The sequence below is a fragment of the Sporobolomyces salmoneus genome, assembly GCF_050403485.1.
Source record: "Sporobolomyces salmoneus JCM6883 DNA, S_salmoneus_JCM6883_v1_ctg1, whole genome shotgun sequence".
Classification (NCBI taxonomy): Eukaryota; Fungi; Basidiomycota; class Microbotryomycetes; order Sporidiobolales; family Sporidiobolaceae; genus Sporobolomyces; species Sporobolomyces salmoneus.
Genome location: NW_027481162.1, coordinates 525,540 through 542,617, shown reverse-complemented (window position 1 = coordinate 542,617; position 17,078 = coordinate 525,540). Strand labels below are relative to the sequence as shown.

The 17,078-nt window shown below is 51.4% G+C and overlaps 6 protein-coding genes across 6 annotated transcripts; 4 read left to right on the top strand and 2 right to left on the bottom strand.

Annotated features, from left to right (window-relative positions):
* Positions 1-776: 776 nt before the first annotated feature.
* Positions 777-1,720, top strand: JCM6883_007504 (uncharacterized protein; the record flags this gene model as incomplete). Its single annotated transcript, XM_076628335.1, has 2 exons — positions 777-1,116; positions 1,194-1,720. 2 exons carry the CDS (start codon positions 777-779, stop codon positions 1,718-1,720), a joined length of 867 nt encoding a protein of 288 aa, XP_076491736.1.
* A 354-nt stretch (positions 1,721-2,074) lies between these two features.
* JCM6883_007503 (uncharacterized protein) lies at positions 2,075-4,494 on the bottom strand (the record flags this gene model as incomplete). Its single annotated transcript, XM_076628334.1, has 3 exons — positions 2,075-2,405; positions 2,564-3,026; positions 3,093-4,494. The coding sequence occupies 3 exons, from the start codon at positions 4,492-4,494 to the stop codon at positions 2,075-2,077; spliced, it is 2,196 nt and encodes a 731-aa protein (XP_076491735.1).
* Positions 4,495-4,700: 206 nt separating this feature from the next.
* Positions 4,701-8,879, bottom strand: JCM6883_007502 (uncharacterized protein; the record flags this gene model as incomplete). Its single annotated transcript, XM_076628333.1, has 6 exons — positions 4,701-5,189; positions 5,253-6,296; positions 6,364-6,773; positions 6,841-8,095; positions 8,165-8,235; positions 8,306-8,879. The coding sequence occupies 6 exons, from the start codon at positions 8,877-8,879 to the stop codon at positions 4,701-4,703; spliced, it is 3,843 nt and encodes a 1,280-aa protein (XP_076491734.1).
* A 2,021-nt stretch (positions 8,880-10,900) lies between these two features.
* Positions 10,901-13,007, top strand: FUN26 (nucleoside transmembrane transporter FUN26; the record flags this gene model as incomplete). The annotated part of the gene is made up of 7 exons (XM_076628332.1): positions 10,901-11,221; positions 11,298-11,471; positions 11,540-11,637; positions 11,705-12,518; positions 12,587-12,653; positions 12,720-12,826; positions 12,891-13,007. 7 exons carry the CDS (start codon positions 10,901-10,903, stop codon positions 13,005-13,007), a joined length of 1,698 nt encoding a protein of 565 aa, XP_076491733.1.
* A 576-nt stretch (positions 13,008-13,583) lies between these two features.
* Positions 13,584-15,149, top strand: JCM6883_007500 (uncharacterized protein; the record flags this gene model as incomplete). The annotated part of the gene is made up of 8 exons (XM_076628331.1): positions 13,584-13,656; positions 13,722-14,110; positions 14,214-14,334; positions 14,400-14,429; positions 14,488-14,574; positions 14,649-14,688; positions 14,763-14,932; positions 15,010-15,149. 8 exons carry the CDS (start codon positions 13,584-13,586, stop codon positions 15,147-15,149), a joined length of 1,050 nt encoding a protein of 349 aa, XP_076491732.1.
* A 188-nt stretch (positions 15,150-15,337) lies between these two features.
* On the top strand, positions 15,338-16,969 carry JCM6883_007499 (alpha-ketoacid dehydrogenase kinase family protein; the record flags this gene model as incomplete). Its single annotated transcript, XM_076628330.1, has 5 exons — positions 15,338-15,607; positions 15,671-15,869; positions 15,934-16,503; positions 16,576-16,777; positions 16,861-16,969. The coding sequence occupies 5 exons, from the start codon at positions 15,338-15,340 to the stop codon at positions 16,967-16,969; spliced, it is 1,350 nt and encodes a 449-aa protein (XP_076491731.1).
* Positions 16,970-17,078: the final 109 nt, after the last annotated feature.

Genomic DNA, 17,078 nt, shown 5'->3' with positions numbered 1-17,078 from the left:
GGAGGGTGGGAAGAGAGGATGTGATGGGGTCAGAAGAGGTCCCGACTCGCAGACGATGACGAGGAAGGAGGGGGCTTACCATTTCAAGATGAGTACCAGCTGAGCTAGTACTCTTCGTCTGAGCCTCTTTGGGTCACAGAAAGAGGGAAGGAGGAGAGACGAAGATTGAAAGTGAGAAGAAAGGAAGAAAGAGACGAAAGACCGAAATCGAATTCCCTACCAAGAATTTTGCCAATTGTTCAGGAGTGACTCGCGTTCGGACCCCCTCTTCGTCGTTCGTTCAGCTACGTCAGCGAGCCCGGCTGCAACGCGAACAAGGCTCTTCTTGTTGTGTTTCATCGAAGCGCAATGTACTTTTCTCTCTCTCTCTCTCTCTCTCTCCCCATGTACCACAGAGAAAACCGGTTTGAAGGAAATGTCGAAAGTTTTTTCTTTTTTCGACTCACGCGGCGGACGAGAGAAGTCCGACTTTGCTCCGGGTCCCTCTCCTCCAACCTTCACCACACCGCGAGTTCTACACGAAGAAGACAAGCCTTCCTCAGCTACAACTGAATCGCCTACACCTAGTGAGTACTTCCATTGCTATTCCGATTTCAAACGTTGCTTTCCACAACTCCTTCGGCTCGCTCTTCTCCTTCCACTTCTGGCTTTATCCACCCCTCCAGAGCGCGTCTTGAAGGCTGACAAACGTTTCAGTCTCGAATCACGCGTAGGTTCTCATCTGCGACCCTCCTCCTCGACGAAATTGCGATTTCATTCTTCACCTCGTCTAGAACATGTCTTCTTCCGACCTTAGCTGCCTCTGGTCGTCTTCCGACTCTCCTCTCCCCTGCACCTTCATCGCCTGGGACGCGAATTCCCTGAGGAAGCACGTTAGGGAATGTCACCTCGCTCTTGTATTCGATCAACGACAAACAGTACAGTGTGGATGGAACGGATGTGTTCAAGTCTACACGGGTCAAACTGCGATGACTCGGTGGACGACTCACATGGGAAACGCACACCTTTCGGCGCTCTCGAGCAACGTTTCCGCTACTCATTTGAATACGTCGTTCAACCTACCCGTCATCCCTCCGTCCTCAAACTCGTGTTCTGTAATCTCTCAGACTTCAAAAAGTATCCTGTCGCCGAGACGACAAATTCCATCTCGCTTGCATAAGCTCAGACTCACCAGTTTGATTTTTCCTTTACAGACCTCCACTGCGTCTTCAGCGGTGACTGCAACGAACTCTTCGACGACCTCGACACGTTAGTCGCACATATCCGAGTTGATCATCAAGCCGTCTTTCAATCGAGCAGCCAAGTCGAATGCGCTTGGGACAACACTTGCTCGAGTCGATTCCACAACGTCGAATACCTCATCGACCACGTCCTTTTTGACCACTTGGGAATCTGCCGACACCAATGCTCGTGTTGTCACCCACGCGAGTTCTTCAAACGAAAGTCTCAGCTCGAAAAACATGAACGAATCACCCTCTCTATCATTCCTCCAACGATTCCCTCTCCTTCAACTTCAAAGATTAACGCAAAATCAGCAACTCCCCTCAACAAACCTCCAGCTGCGTCTCGCTTGAGAGCTCGCAAAGGGAAGAACCCTCAAACGATTCACGCAATCAAAGCGTATGTTCCGATGCCGAATCAGTGGGCCCCAGCTGAAACTCAAGAAAAAGACTCAATCTATCCCACGCCAGTCGCAAGAGGTTACTACTCCACCAGGTAGGAACCTCAACAAACGAGTCGAGAAATCACAGGTCTGAAGTGAAATGGAATGAGAGGCAGAAAAGTTTCGAATATGGAGTTGACGAGTCGCACCGGAGAAGTCGAGAAGGACAAGCTGGATACGAGGCTGGAGTCAAAGGGAAACGAAACAAACGGAAACGAAACTGGTTCTCAGTATTTGTTTGACTGACTCGAAAATAAGTTTTGACAACTTGCAATCATCGTTCACCTTGCTATCCGTGCGAGTCGCTCGATTCGATAGACTAGCTCGCCATCTCACTCGCGAGCCTTCACTCAAAGTTGCGACATCGAAAATTGAGACAAACTCATTTCGATTCCCAGATTCCTTTCCAACTCATACCATTCCCTCGTCGTCTAGCAAATCCTCGTCATCAAAGTACAAAACCTGCGCTTCCGCTGTCATCCTCAACAAGTCGAGCAAATCATCGCCTTCTTTCAATTCCTCCAATTTCTTCTTTCGTTGAGCCTCCGTAAGCGGAACCAAGGTATCACGGAGTTGACGCTTCAGTTGCTGCACTTGACGTTTATTGCCTCTGAAGGAATAGTCGAGAAGTGCGGAGTTTGTTGGACTCAAGACGTTTCCTTCGACTCCTTGAGCTCGAGCCAGAACGATTCGAATCGTGTTCAGCGCGGCGTTATCGTCGCGATGATGGACCTCGAAGCATCTACAGCAGACTACGAGACGTAGAATGTCTGAGAGGTCGGTCAAACGGCAAGGGTAGACGAGTCTAGGTAGGGAAAAAGCGAGAGAACAAAACCGAACGGAAAGTCAGCGAATGAGAGTGACGGCGTCGAAACGGTCATCGTGAAGTGAAGAGCTTACGATGCCCCGCATCCCGGTTTCGAGCAGACCTGAGACGTCCACCATTCCGACGATCGCACCAGTAGAGTCGAAATCCAAGGAATTGACTTGAGCGCCATAATCTCGATTCTCGCGATTTCACCCGATGCCATTCTCCCGTAACCTTTACCCCCTGTGATCGTTCCGTAAGGCTGAATCACCGCGACAGAAATCTCGGTCTGATCGTTCGGTTGAGGAATGAGTGCCTCCCAGCGCTTTCGAGCATCCGAGAGAAGCGTGTCGAGGCGGCGTTCCTTTTCGCGGCGGATGAAGAGAGAGTGTAGGTATCCGGGAGAGTGAAGGAAAGCCGGTTGAAGTGGCGGAGGGAGCGAGAGAGTTTGTGATTCGAAGGAAACTCTTGTGAGCGGTTTCGGCTTCCCATTGAGCATTTCCCTCGGTCGAAGGAGCAATTTTGCAAGGTCCGTCGAAGTTGCTTGAGCACGAGCTGTCGCATGAAGAGTATGAGTGATTCCGTCTGTCTTCCTTGAGAAGCGGAAGGAGCATGACCTACCTTGAAACGCAACCGCTAATCTTGAGCGATCTTCGAAAGGCGTGATCAATTTGAGTCGAGCATGATAACGCTTGTCTCGTTCGATCGAAGTTCCCGACGAGATTCGGATAAACTTGATGTTTCCACCGTCATTCGAGACGATCGCCTCGTCGAGAAGTTGTCGTCTCCCCTCGTCGAATCCAGCGATGTATCCGATCTTCTTCAATTGAGGAATTGCCGCAGAGCTTGATGCTTCGTGTTGTCCTGGTCCTTGAACGAGAGAGAAGGGACTTGTCGCTGTATTTGACGGTGGTTGAGCTGAAGGCGTCGTCCAGAGAGGAGGTTGTCTTGTTGAAGTCGAAGACGACGCGAACGCGACGTGAGCACTCGAAGAAGCCATCTCATCAGGAACGAACGTTGGACGTGGCATGGGGCGAGTCGGTTGAGGTGGAGCACTGAACGGAGGAGCGACAGAGAGAGAAGGTGCCGACGAGGGAGGGGGTTGTCTCGTCGAGGCGATAGGGAAAGACTGAGGCATAATCGATGACGAGAGGGAGCCGGAAGTCGAAGTTGAAGGAGTAAAGGAAGGAGGAGGAAGTCGTAAAGCAGAGGGAGGTTTCGCTTTTGGTTCCACTCGAGTTTCAGGGCTTGAGACGTCCGGAGGAACATCAACGTATTCCATCGAGTCGTCCGACTCGTCTCCTCCAGCCGTTCTCGGGTTGGGGACGGGAACATGAGGTCTTGGAGGAGGAGAATACCTCGGCAAACCAGAACTTGATGCGACGTGCGGAGGAACGAGATTCGTCGAAGGAGTTTGCTGACCGATCGAATCGAGAAGTAGTCCTTGGATATCGAGATCGTCGGTACCGTCTTCGTCGATGTCCATGGAGCGAGGAACCGGAGGAAGATGACTTTGTTGTCCAGTTGAAACCTGAGTGGGAAGGGAAGAGAGTGGAGGAAGGGAAGAGAGTGGAGGAAGGGGAGGAAGCGGGCCGAGAAGAGGAAGCGGAGGAGGCGGAGGTCGATTCGGAGGTTGCAACCACGTTCTAGTCCAGTGCGCGAGAGTTGCGTTCGTTTGCGCTCCTTTCTCCGAGTAGGGTAGTTTGAACGGAAGGAGGAGACCTTTACGATCGTCGAGTATAGTCGCAGGCGAACCCGTTTGTCGTTTCCGGTACTGAAGTCGAGATGGTGCTTCGAGTTGCCGTTTTCCTTGCTCGTTGGTCTCGACGTCGCCCTCCGCGAGCTGGAAGATCGTAACGAGTTCATCCTCAAGTCGGACCTCCTTTCGTTTCCCGGAAATCGTTGGGTGTGGTACCGTTTCGCAGAAGCGCCAGTCCAACTGTACGAGCGAAAGTTTCTGGTAAACTTCGAGCATCTTCCCTTTCTTCGAACCGAGCGCTTCAACTCCTTCTCTCCATCCCATTCCTGCGACTTTGTCTGCGTAGAAAGAATCGACCGCGTTAGAATCGACCCAGTAAACTGATCAGGAGAGAAATGAACCTCACCTCCGAATTTTCTGATACCTCCAATACTGAAACGACGAGGATCTAGAAGGAGCGCGTTGATGTTGAAGCCATCGAACCAGAAGTTCCCGTGATAGAGTCGCGGACCGATCGAGGGTTTGAAGATTCAATTGAGGAGTTCGTGTTGAACTTGACTCGTATCGTCTTGAGTGAGATGGAAATCGCTGAAGAGGCGGTTGACGGTAGCGGATTGAGCTTGTAATCTTGACAACGTAGATTCGTTGGGAACGCGAATGATCAAGGGTCCCGGCGATGGCTCTTCGACGAACTCGAGATGAGGCCAATGATTGTTGACCCATGAGATGATCTTGTCGGGGTGAGCAAGTTGATCTGCAATGAATGGATCGTTGACCGAGAGTTTCTCGAGAAGTTCGTATGCGGTGACTCGAGGATCCGTTGAGGGAAGACCTTCGGGTTTTAACGATTCAATCTGGACTCCTGCTGCAACGCACGATGCGTTGAATAGTCGGGACTCGGTAGCCGTCCTCTCGAGGAGTCTGTAGGTCGTGGCTGGTAGGCGTTCGGCTCTCGAGTCGTTCGAAGTCAGACTTTGGAGAATCGGAACGTTGATCGTGCATCCTCGAGGTTTGAAACGCTAGAAACGAATGAGATGTCAATAACGAGGTCGATTCTTAGCTCGAGTCGTAGCAGTACTCACGAAGAAAGGTTTCCCGAGAAAGGGGAGGGTTTCGAGCACGATCTGTCTCATCACCGCTTTTGCCGCTCCCGCTCGTGTCTCCTTTTCCTCCTCTCCCTCCTCTCCTTCTGCTTCCTCGGACTGCTCCTCTTCGACTTCCTGTTCACCTTCCCCTGCTCCTTCATTCTCTTCCCCCACCTCCTTCGAATCTCCCTCTAAGAAACCCTCGTTCTTCCTGAGACTCGGATCTTTCCCACCAACAGCGACTACGAATTCTCCGATCGTACGGTACTTCTTCCACTTCTTCAGTGCCGTTGGTGATAAGTTGGCGAGGGCCTCGAGGTAAGATCGACCAATGAAGTCGAGGAGGAAATCGATGCATGCAACGATGTAAGAAACGAGATTTTCGATCGAGGAGTCGATCACGTTCGAAGCGGGAGCGTCGGGGCGTCGAACAGTGGCCGTAAGCATGACTCGTTTGAGCTTGTCCTTGAATCTTTCCGGGATTCCGATGTCGTCGCGAACGAGATCATCGAAATCCTCCTCCTCCTCCTCCTCTTCACGTTCCGATTCGTCATCCCTTTCCTCCTCCTCCGCTTCCTCGAGGTTGATTTGAGACGAATCTCCCGCATCGTCTTGGGGGGAATCGGCTTCGACCGGTTTCTTTCTAGGGCGTCGTGAAGAAACGGAAGTTGAATCCGGAAGAGAAGCGAGGTGAATGCGGAGTTTGACGAGGCGAACGACACCTCGAGACGTCGTCGAAGGCAGGAGTTCAGCGATTGCGGCGGGGTCACATCGGTCGAGAAGGGATCGTGCTCGGTCGAGAGGGTTCACATCGAGGTTGTACGGGTTTGGGAGGAGTCGAGAAGGAAGATCGAGGAGTGAAGGGGGTAGATTCGAGGCAAGGAACGACGGGAAGGTCTTCGAGCGGGAGTGAGAAGCATTCTGGAAGCCGGTACCACACGTCGTCATGTTGAGCATGATCATCTTTTGATCTCGAAGGAGAGGAGGAGGGTAAGAAAGACGAAGACGCTCTTTGATGACGACCGCGGCAGCGATATCGAGCTACAGGTCGAGAGTGTACATCAGCGACAGGTCTCGCGGCATGAACATCGGTAGAGAAAGAGCTCACGAGTTGATTTTTACCCAAAAGGAGTTTGATCTCTTCGCCAACGAAGCGAGAATCTCGGATTCTTTCGCGTAGCTTCTGCTTTCGATCTGGCGGAACGTAGTCTTCGAAATCGGATACCCGAGACTCCACCGAAGGATCGAGTTCAAGAGTCGGGTCTGAGAATTTTTGATCTGCTTGAGTCGGATAAGCGTCGTAGTAATGACCTAAGGCGATGACGACAGCCGAAGCGAGATCTCCGAATCTTTGAGGTTTCGACGACCATTCCGAAAGAAGTGAAGGCGCGAACTCCCAGTAGAAGGCGAAAATTCCCGAAAGAATTTCGACGATCGAGGGGCACTCGTTCAACCACACGCGGAGGATCGAACCGAGGACGGCGATGAGGTCGTAATGAAAACGGTGATCTTTGTAGACTGACACATCGTGATTGGTATGGTCAGAGATCTGAGTATGAAGGGTGATTGAGAGAGTTTCACTCACGTCCGTCGAAAGCGATATCCCGAATCGTGCTGATTCGAAATGGGAACTTGATCGTCGACATCGAAAACTGGAATTCTTTGAATCCGGGACCGACGGGAGGCGCTCGTTTCTTCTTCTTAACCGCGATGACTTGACCCTCGGTTTTGCGATATCGCGATTCCGTCTTTCGAGCTTGCGGCGAAGAACGTCGATCTTCATCTCGAGACGATTCGGTAGCCTGACGTTCGACGAGCTTCCTGGACTCCTCCTCCTGATCGACCAGAAATTGAGCCGATTCGGGTCCTTGGACTAGTCGGTACGGAAGATGTTTTCGATTGGGAGGTGATGGTGCTGAAGTTCGAGTGGAAGAGGGAGCTTTGACAAGCGAGCTGAAGGGGTGATTATGGTAGCCGTGTTGTGAGAAGATTGAGCCGAGCTCCTTGTTGACGTGGAGTTGAATCGGTTCCTCCACTTTTCGTCTCCATTCCTTCTTCCGAGCTAACCCGCCTTGTTCTTCTAGTAAACCGAGCGTAACCTCCATTGTGGATTTGAGCGTAACTCTACGATCCGGAATTTGTTTTTCCACCTCCTTTTCCTTGAGCATTGGCGACAGGAAGGATTGGAACTCCCTTTCGAGGTCATCGTGATCGACAAGGTGAGGAGGTTTCGAGAAGAGTGACGAGGGTTGCTTGACTCCAGTTTGCGTGGCGTTCTTCCAAATCGCGAGAAGTTGGTCGAATTCGTTGATGAAACAGAGGAGATCTCGCTCGTGCGCAAGATGGGTCGGGACTCTTGTCACGGAACGGTTGGAGTAGGCGACGCCGGAGGTGGTGAAGCCTTGTAATCCGAGAGTTTCGTCGCATCCGAAGAGAGCAGCTGCGAAAGTCTGCGAGCGTCTGTTGAGATACTTCCAATCTTCCGGGTGTGATTGGCGTCTTCGGAGGTCGGTAGCACGACAAAGATTCGACTCCGAGTAACCGACTACGAATGCCGCAGATCCGGGATCGTTGAGGAATAAGTGATCGGAATCGCTGGCGATGATGACGGAGAGGCGAGAATGGGAGGGAAGAGCGACACGAGTGAGACCGGTTCTCGCGGCTCGGTAGTGATGGACTGGTAGATCGGCTGTAGGGGTGTAGAGACCGAGACTAGCGTTTCTGCAGACCGAATCCGCTTCGCTCGTCGAAACGATTGTCGTACAGAATTCGGCGAGTTTCGTCGCCTCAACTTGGATCTCGCGCTCAATTTCGGGTAGGTCGTCCGCTTGAAGAGAATTCTATATAATCAAGAGTACTAGTCAGACCGCGAATGCGTCAAAACCAGAGTTGTAAGAGTCGAAACCTACGATTTCTTCATCTGTTGGAGGAGAAAAGGGGGCGAAACCGAACCAGTCCTCGTTCTTGTCGAAATCGATCTCTAAGTAGTACGAGAAGGTTGATCAGTCGGGACCGCACGCCGAAGGGCATTGGAACCCGAGAGCACGTACGAGGAATTGAGGGATGAGCTCGGGGATCCTTGTTTCGTTCGGCATGGTACTCTTGAATCTTCCTTCGCACTTCCTTCGAGGCCTCCAGTCGAGCTGCTCGAAGCATCCTTGGTTTTTCCGCAATGACCTTGGTGAGACGGCGATCTGAGGGATGATCGTAAACGAGAACGATTTCTTCCAAATCGGGGAAGTCACGCTTGAGTTGATCGACAAACACGTTGAGAGTGTTGAGCTCCTTGAATCTTCGTTCGAGGGTGATCTGTCGAAGCGGTTTCAGGTCTCGTCGAAGTTGTGCTGCTTGCCCTTGATCGTACCGCACGAATGGCGGGTACAGGATGTTCGAAACGTCGACTACCGCTCGAGTGACTACATCGTAGGCCATCAACGATTGTTCCTCGAGTGAAGAAGATGACGATGGCTCGGAGCACTCACTGAATTGACCTCCCGACTGGCTGAGAACCCATCGTACCGTATCGATTGGCTGTCCTTTGTAGCTCCACCTGAGTCGTTCCTTCGTGCCGCTGCTCCTATCCCTGGCCTTATCTGACGCTCGATGTAGGTCTGCGAGACCCATCGACCCGAAGGAGAGCCGATGGAGTACCGGAGAGTTCGGAAGAGCTGAAAGGAGTCGGGGAGGAGAAGGAGGGGAATGGAAGATGAGCGAAAGCGTGTATGAGCGAGAGTGTGTATTCGATTGATCGCGGGTTTCACAGGAATGGGTCGATGAAGGAGGAGCTCATCAGAGGGGGGCGAAAACTTCCCCTGAGCAACAGAATTTTTCGACCAAAATCCGTGTCATTCAGGGGAGGTTTGACTCTCGACTCTGGCATCTCTCGGGCAGCCGTCAATCGGGACGAAACCCGGGTCCATGCATATTAGCGCTTGGTCTGCACGGCAAACGGAGAAGGGAAAGCTCTTCAATTCCAAATCGCAAGGGGTGGAAATTTCGCGCAAATGTTGAGATATCAGCCTTTTTTCCCTATTCCCTTCTCAATTTCAAACGTCGTCAATTCTTGAGCTGCTCGGGAGCATTCGCCTCTGGCTGCAGAGCTATAATTGTACAATGCTGTACCGTGGGTCCCGGGTGACAGGACTGCGGTAGGCGACGAAAGAGAGAAGAGCTGTTTTTGCACGTGACCGCTGAATTTTCCCTTCTCTCGTGTCTCTCACCTCTTCTCGCTCTCTCGCCCTCCATTCGACCCGTCTTTGACATGGATCGTCGAGGAGTACTCGAGTATGCTTTGTAGCTTGTTTCAGCGCAATACCTGCTGTGGAAGAGGAGGAAATCGTCTCGGAAATCCAGCTTAGGGGAGGACTCGAAAAGTCTGGTATCTCAACTTTTGCAATAATTTCCACCCCTTGCCAAATCGTATTCAAGTTCGTTTCAACCGAGACGCACAACACTCAACTCCCGCGATATCAAACCAACACCCGAGGATTACATTCAGAAGTCCACAGTACGAGAAGGATAACCTCGGGAGACCGGCGAGATGAAAGCGAATGGGTGAGTCGAGGACGATGGAGGAGAGGCGCGCGGCTGCTGCAAGAGGGAAGGAGTACTGAGGACGAAGGACCGATCAAGAGACGATTGAGAGAAGAGCAAGAGGGGGAGATGAAGGGAGAGGGGAGCGAGGGAAACGAGAGTCGATCAAAACGAAAGAGGGAAGTCGAGATTAGACGTCGTCTGAAACATCGAACTACGCATACGAGATCTCGAGTCAGTCGCGAGCAGAGGACACAGAATCAAGAGATCATGCACCGATGCAATGAAAGAGCTCGACTTCTCCTCCCCGAATCATTCCTTCACACTTCTGAAATCATATACGGCGACGGCGGGAGGGATGAGATCACAGTCATTCGAGAGAGTGAGTTGCTCAAGGTTCCTCTGCTGGAGGTCGGAGTGAGACGACCGAGTTGTTAATCGGTCCTTTACCGCAAAAGTGTCCCGAGTCGTGACGCTGCTGCTCCCAAAGTAAGCTGAACTGGGTTGTTGTGTAGTAATGCTGATCAAACTGTTGATCAAGCAAGTAGATGTCAGCGAAGCCAGAGGAGAGGATCGACTCGAGCAAACGGGTTTCGCGAACAAAGGACAGTGCCAATACTCCTGTCGGGGAGGCTGACAAGAACACTGTCCTCGTTTGCTCGCTACGCCTGTCTGCTCCACCTCGCGCGCGAATGGGAAGAGGAACATACCTCGGAGATAAGAGTGAGAATCAGTCTTGCGCTGAAGCCTCACGAGAGAGCTGAGATCGGATCAATTGCTGAAGAAGAGGAGCGAGTTGACATCGTAGAGAACGAGCACATCGAGTGAGGTAGGTAGGGAGTGAGGCGAGCGAGTTGTGCACGAAATCATGGTCATTCGCTCTCCTCCGCTAGCTTGTCACGAAACTCGTCAAATACCTATTCGGTCTCATAGTACAGTCATCTCCCACCCTGGCCATTCCTTCTCCCGTCTCTTCCTCCTCTTTCTCTCACTCTCCACTTGATCCGACCGCATCATCGATTTCCCTTCGACCTTTCGCAGCAAGCACACCTTCTAGCACTCGCACTCATCCACTCGAAGACCCAGACACAGGCCGCTCTCAACTGAGCAGCATGTTTGCTCCAGTCGGTCCTTTGAAGAACGCAGTTTCGAAAGTGAAAGGAGAAATCCATGTCGCAGAAGATCTAGCACATCAAGCTACGAGGAGTCATGATCAGGCAGAAGAGGATGGAGATGAAGTACCGGAGGATATGGACGCGGATGAAGCGGAACATGTTCTCGATGAGGAATATCGTCCGTTGATGGAAGACGACGATAACGATGGTGAGGGACGGCGGAGGAGGAAGAGACGGGACTCGAAAGGTAGAGATGCGGAGGGTGGAACAATAAAGACGAGAAAGCTAGAAGTGTTTCTAACGAAAGGAGCATTCTTCGTAAGTTTTGCGAAATTTGGTCCTCTCTCGCTCGGAACCTCACCTCATAGCTCACCCGATCTCTCGCACGCCCTAGATCCTCGGAGCGTGTATCCTTCTCGCCTGGAATACCGAAATCGTCGCTGGAAGTTACTATTCTTCGCGACTAGTCGGTTCTCCTTTCGAATTCAGTTACGCCTCTTTCGTCGCCCTTACCTTTACGACAGGCAACTTGCTCTTCCTCGCTCATGCAAATGCGACACAACAAGGCGTAAGATCTCAGCCTTCAAAGATCGTTTCGCAGTAGCTGTATCTGATTTTCTTTTTTGGCATTTGTAGGCCGATCTCGCTAGGCGAATTTCGTTCAGCATCATCGTTATGGCGGCGACTCTTATACTCGCTATCGTTACCACCAAGATTGAAGCGATTCCTTCCACGTGAGCTTTCTCTCCATAATCAGCAGCTGATTCGTCGTTTGCTGAGAAATGGGGTTGTAAATCACAGCCTTTTCTTCGCATTCCTCATCATTTCAGCCATTGTCCTCTCCGCCTCCGCATCGTACCTACAGAATGCCGTCGTCGCTCTCAGTGCAGCCTTCGGTCCTTCCTATCTCGCGTGCATCCTCTCTGGTCAAGGAGGAATCGGTTTCGCCGTCGCCATGATTCAACTCGTCGCCGCGTGGACTGCCGCAAAGGCGAACCTCCCCAAATCTGCTACTCCCTCTTCCGCCTTCGCCTTTCAACTCGAAACGTCCCCGAATCCGGATTTACAAGCGACGATTCAACTCCTCGAAAGTCCAGTTCCTCCCGCGGCAATTCGACAAACCGCTTTCTCCTTCTTCCTCACGATCGGGATCTTCGCCGTCGTCTCGTGGCTATGTTACGCCGTCTTGATCCGACTCCCCCTCTACCGACTCGTGATTCGATCCGAATTCGACGAAGACGCTCAACATCAAGCAGAACAAAACCATTCCTCCTCGAACTCGAACGGTGATGGTACCGGCAAAGGATCAGAAGATACTCCTGCCGCAAGTCTCCGAGTCGTAGAACGTAAAGTTCGTAAACTCGGAATCGCAATGTTTCTCGTTTTCGGAGTTACCCTTTCCGTTTTCCCTTCCATCACATCCTCGATTCTCTCCGTCAAGACTGGTCATCCCGATGCGAAACTCATTCAACAACCCGAGCTGTTCGTTCCGCTTGGGTTCGCGGTGTTTGCCGCGGGAGATTGGTTTGGAAGGGTTTTACCCCAATGGGAAAAATTGGCTTGGACGAATTGGAAAGGATTGATGGCTTGTAGTGTTGCGAGGTTTGCGTTCATCGTAAGTCATCTCTCCTCTTTCTTGAGCGGGTTTTCAGGAGATCCTGACTGCCGTTTCGATTCTATTAGCCTCTCTTCCTCATGTGCAACCAACAAGCTGGAGGAGGACAACACACAATGATCAAATCAGATATTGGTGGGTCCATCGGTCATAGTCTGCGCTTCTCTCAGACGCATGCACTGACTTGTTTTTCTCTCACAGCTTACGTCGTCATCATGTTCCTCTTCTCCTCCTCAAACGGCTACATCTCAACCTTAATCATGCTCGCATCCGTCGTTGAACCTTCTCTCGAAGCTGATGAAGTTGACGTAAGTGCTCCCGCTCACTCTCCTTGGTGTCTGGAAACTGATAACGCGTTTTGGGATGATTTAGATCGCGGCAACCTGTCTCGCATTCTACTTGACCGCCGGACTCGCCGGTGGAAGTCTCATCAGTTTCGCCGTAAGAGGCGCCGTGTGCGGTTGTAATCCTTTCGTTTCACCTCCCTAGACCTACACCGCTCCCTTGACTCACTACACCTTACATTGTATCATTAACTCTAAATGTTTCTCTTCTCTTACCTATCGCAGCGTAAACCCTTCTGTATTGTTCGCAGTTATTGACGAAAGTCCTTTTCGCAGTGATCTCGGATTCAAGATGATCCGCGGATAACGCTCAGACCTCGACTTGGAGGGTTCGCTCGAGCCTCACTCGTCTCGAAACTGCTCGCTTCTCTTTCGTCTCGACTTCTCGGCTATGCCTGGATGTCTCCAGATGACTCAGAGACGGACACTGATAGCTCGACAAGATATCCTCGTCATCGATACGCGCATGCAAGACCAGCAAGGGAGAAGAGGAGGGAGAGAAGGAAGAGGGTCTCGAGTAGTTCTAGCGATTCGTCGACGAGTAGTTCGAGTGGGAGCAGTACAAGCTCGGATAGCAGTTCCGAGGAGTCCGAATCTGACGATGAGGAAAAAGAGGTGAGTTGTTTCTCTCGTTTCTCGCTGATTAGCGCTGATCGTTTGAACATCTTCCTCCTACCAGTCATTTGGACCCTCGTCGTCAGGCCGAAAGTGGCTCATCATCATGCTTGTCATTGCGGTCTGCGCGATATTGTGGGTTGCGGTGTCATTCACGAAATCCAAATCTTCTTCGCCTCGTAAGTTTTTCCCTCTTTTCCGCTCCTTTTCTCGCGAGACTGATAGACGCAACATAACTTTGTAGCCTCGTCATCGTCTTCAGCTAAGCCCTCAACCACAGCTCAAACCGGCACCTCGCAGACCGCTCCCCCATCTCCCGATTTCTTTTCCTCCCTCGCCTCTCTCCACTCCATGACTCCCGCCTCCATCGCCTCTCTCCCTCCTCCTACCTCCTCACTTCCCTCCCCTACCCCCGCTGCAGAATACATTAACTCGAATTGGCCCGTCTCGAAAGAATTCAAACCTTCAGAATTCGTCAATTTCGTTCAAGATCCTCTCGAGGAAGAGGCAAAGGATGTAGTGTTGAGTGTGATGTACCCTAAGGGACAGTACACGAATGGGGAAGAAGGAGGGACGGGGTTTTCGTTGAATGTGTTTGGGGAGGGGAAGGATAGAGCTATGATCAGCTACCAAGTACGTACCACGGTTTCTCTTCCCTCCTGCCTCTGCTGTGTGGTGGTAGTGAGGAGGATCAGAGTGGGTGTACTGACCGAAGGAATTGAATGTACGTGGTCAGGTAGGATTTGAAGAAAATTTCGACTTTGTGAAAGGCGGGAAGATGCCGGGCGTATTCGGTGGAAGTTCGGCGGGGAAATGTGGTGGAGGAAGACCGTCAGAAGCTTGCTTCAGTGCGAGATGTGAGTCCTCCGCTCTTTCAGTCACCCTGTCTTCGTTGAGGCTCATTCCAAGGTTTCTCGAACAGTCATGTGGAGAGAGAAAGGAGAAGGAGAAGGTGAGCCATTCGTTACTGCATGCTATCAGCTACTACTGACTGATGCTATTCTACGCAGTGTATACCTATATCCCGCTATACGACGGTCAATGCGACGAAACGAAAGCGAACGCGAGCTCGGTGACATGTCATGGTGATTTCGGACGTGAGTCTCTCGTTCTCCTACTCTCGTTGTATTCCATCTGCGACGCTGAAGTAGCCAGGCTGGTCGATTCACAGAGAGCTACAATCGAGGAAGCTTCACTTTCGAAGCTGGCAAGTCAGTCACCTCTGCCATGTCTCGCAGATCGCTCGAATTTGAACTGGCACCGTGGTCCTTCGTTTCCACGTTAGATACAATACCCTGACAGAGATCGCCATTCTCAACTCGAACCCAAGCACGGAGAACACCGAAGCGAACGGTTATCTCGCAGTTTACGACGGTGAAACTCTCGCTTTCGAACGTTCCGATCTCGTCTGGCGTACGAACTCGAGTGTGTTCTTCTCGAGTGTTATGGCGCAAAGTGAGTCTCTCTCTCTCCTGGACAGGCGAGCAGAGGAACGACAACGCTAAGCCTGGTTAGGATCGGGCCGGCCACAGCTTTCTTTGGAGGTTCGACGGAAGATTACGCTTCGACTGTGACGACGCATTCGTATTTCAAGAATTGGAAGTTCTTTGAAGGAGAGCAAGCGAGTACGACGGAGGGAAAAGAGGTCGTTGCGAAGATTGGAGGAGAGTAGCTTGGACGCAAAACAGGTTGTTTCGATAAAATGTAGACGTTTCCTCTGTCTTCTTTTCCGAGGGTGTTTCGTCAGCTCTGGCCGGTCATCGTATCGAAATGTCGGAGGTGGATTGCTTGCGAAATTGACTCGAGCGAAAGTTCAATGATTTTCTCCCTTGTCCTCCATCCATTCACCTCGACCTCGACATGATACTACGTCCAGCTCGGCAGCTGTTACTCCAGCTACCACGGAGAACCCCAGCGCTCCATCGTTCGCTCAACACTTCATCAAACTCTACATCTCCCCCCTCGAATTCGAGTCCTCAAGCGCTCTTAGCCTACTACAGTCAATGGCCAACGCGAACAGTACAGCTACAGGACCTCAAGATGTATGGAGCTCCTCCTCTGGATGAGCAGACGTTGCTGGATTCGGCAGAGAGAACGAGGAAGGAATTGCTTGCTGGACTCGCTAGACGGGTGAGTCTAGATCAAGCAGCGTAGAACAGTCTGTACGGAGCTAACATACTTGAGCGTGAGCAGGTAACTCAACATCTATCGCTCCCTTTCCTCCCTGCTACGAATCCTTCACTTTCGAAAGTTCACAACCTCTACTCGACCGCATTCTTCGACTTGGCGAACGTACCAGAGATCAAGTCATTAGCAGAGAATGACAAGTTGTGCAAAGTTATGGCGAATATGGTGTCGGCTCATGCAGATAATATTCCTTTACTCGCTCGAGGTCAGTTCTGGTCTTTCGATTAGCGGATACTATCCATCGTCCAAGCTGACTACGTGTTATGTAGGTTTCATGGAATCGAGAAAGTACCTCCCCGACGCAGTGATTACCGATTTCCTGGACCGAGCGATCCGGAATCGAATCTCTCTCCGACTCATGGCAGAACAACATCTGTCCCTCTCTTCCGCTTCTCTCCCTTCTCTCCGATCTCTCAACTCATCCCCTCCCGATTCAACACCAACACCTTCTTCTCAACCCACTCGAATCGGCGTCCTAGACCTCGCCCTCTCCCCTCACGAACTCGTCTCGAACTGCGCTGAATACGCAACCCTCCTCTGTGACTCGACCTACGGAGTCTCCCCACCGTACCGTATCGAAGGTGCTTCCTCTTCTCTCAAAGTCGGATTCATCGGTACTCATCTCGAATACATCTTGACCGAATTATTGAAGAACGCATTCCGAGCGACGGTCGAGAATAACGCACCGAAGAAGGAGGAAGCAGAGGAAGGAGTGTTTAGGTTTGAGGATACCCCTCATGCTCATTTGTTGAAGGAGGATTTTCCTCCTATTGTAGTCACGATTGGGAGCGTACCGGGAGCACTGACTATTAGGGTTAGGGATCAAGGGGGAGGAGTTCGTGAGTCTTCGATACTGTCTCTCTATTGTACGATAAATCGATCACTAACCCGGGCGAGGATGATTGATACAGCTCCTGAGAATATTGAATCCGTCTTTTCGTACGCTTTCACTTCGGTCCCTTTGCTCCCCGATCCCGATTCCGATCCAGATTCCCCTTCAGTTTACGGAGGGACGAGCGGAGCAGGTTACATGGGAGGCGTAGGAGGAGGACCTCAAGGCGGTGAATCGGCGTTACAAACGAATGTAGGGACTCTCGCAGGTCTCGGATTCGGGTACGCTTCTTCTTCTTCCTCTCTCTCTGTCTCTGCTTTTTCTCGACTGGAGATCAATTGCTCATATGTTGTTGGGAGAGCAGGTTACCGCTGAGTAGGATCTATGCCGAATATTTCGCGGGTTCGCTAGATATGGTTTCGATGTATGGATGGGGTACAGACGTTTATTGCGTCGTTCGAACCGCCGAATAGTCTAGCTAGCTGTGTGTGAGTCGCGCTCTCCTTCTTCGTCTGTCTGGAAAACCTGGCTGATTCCTTTTCATTTGCCAATCTAGACATTCCCTTTCTGTTGTAATATTTT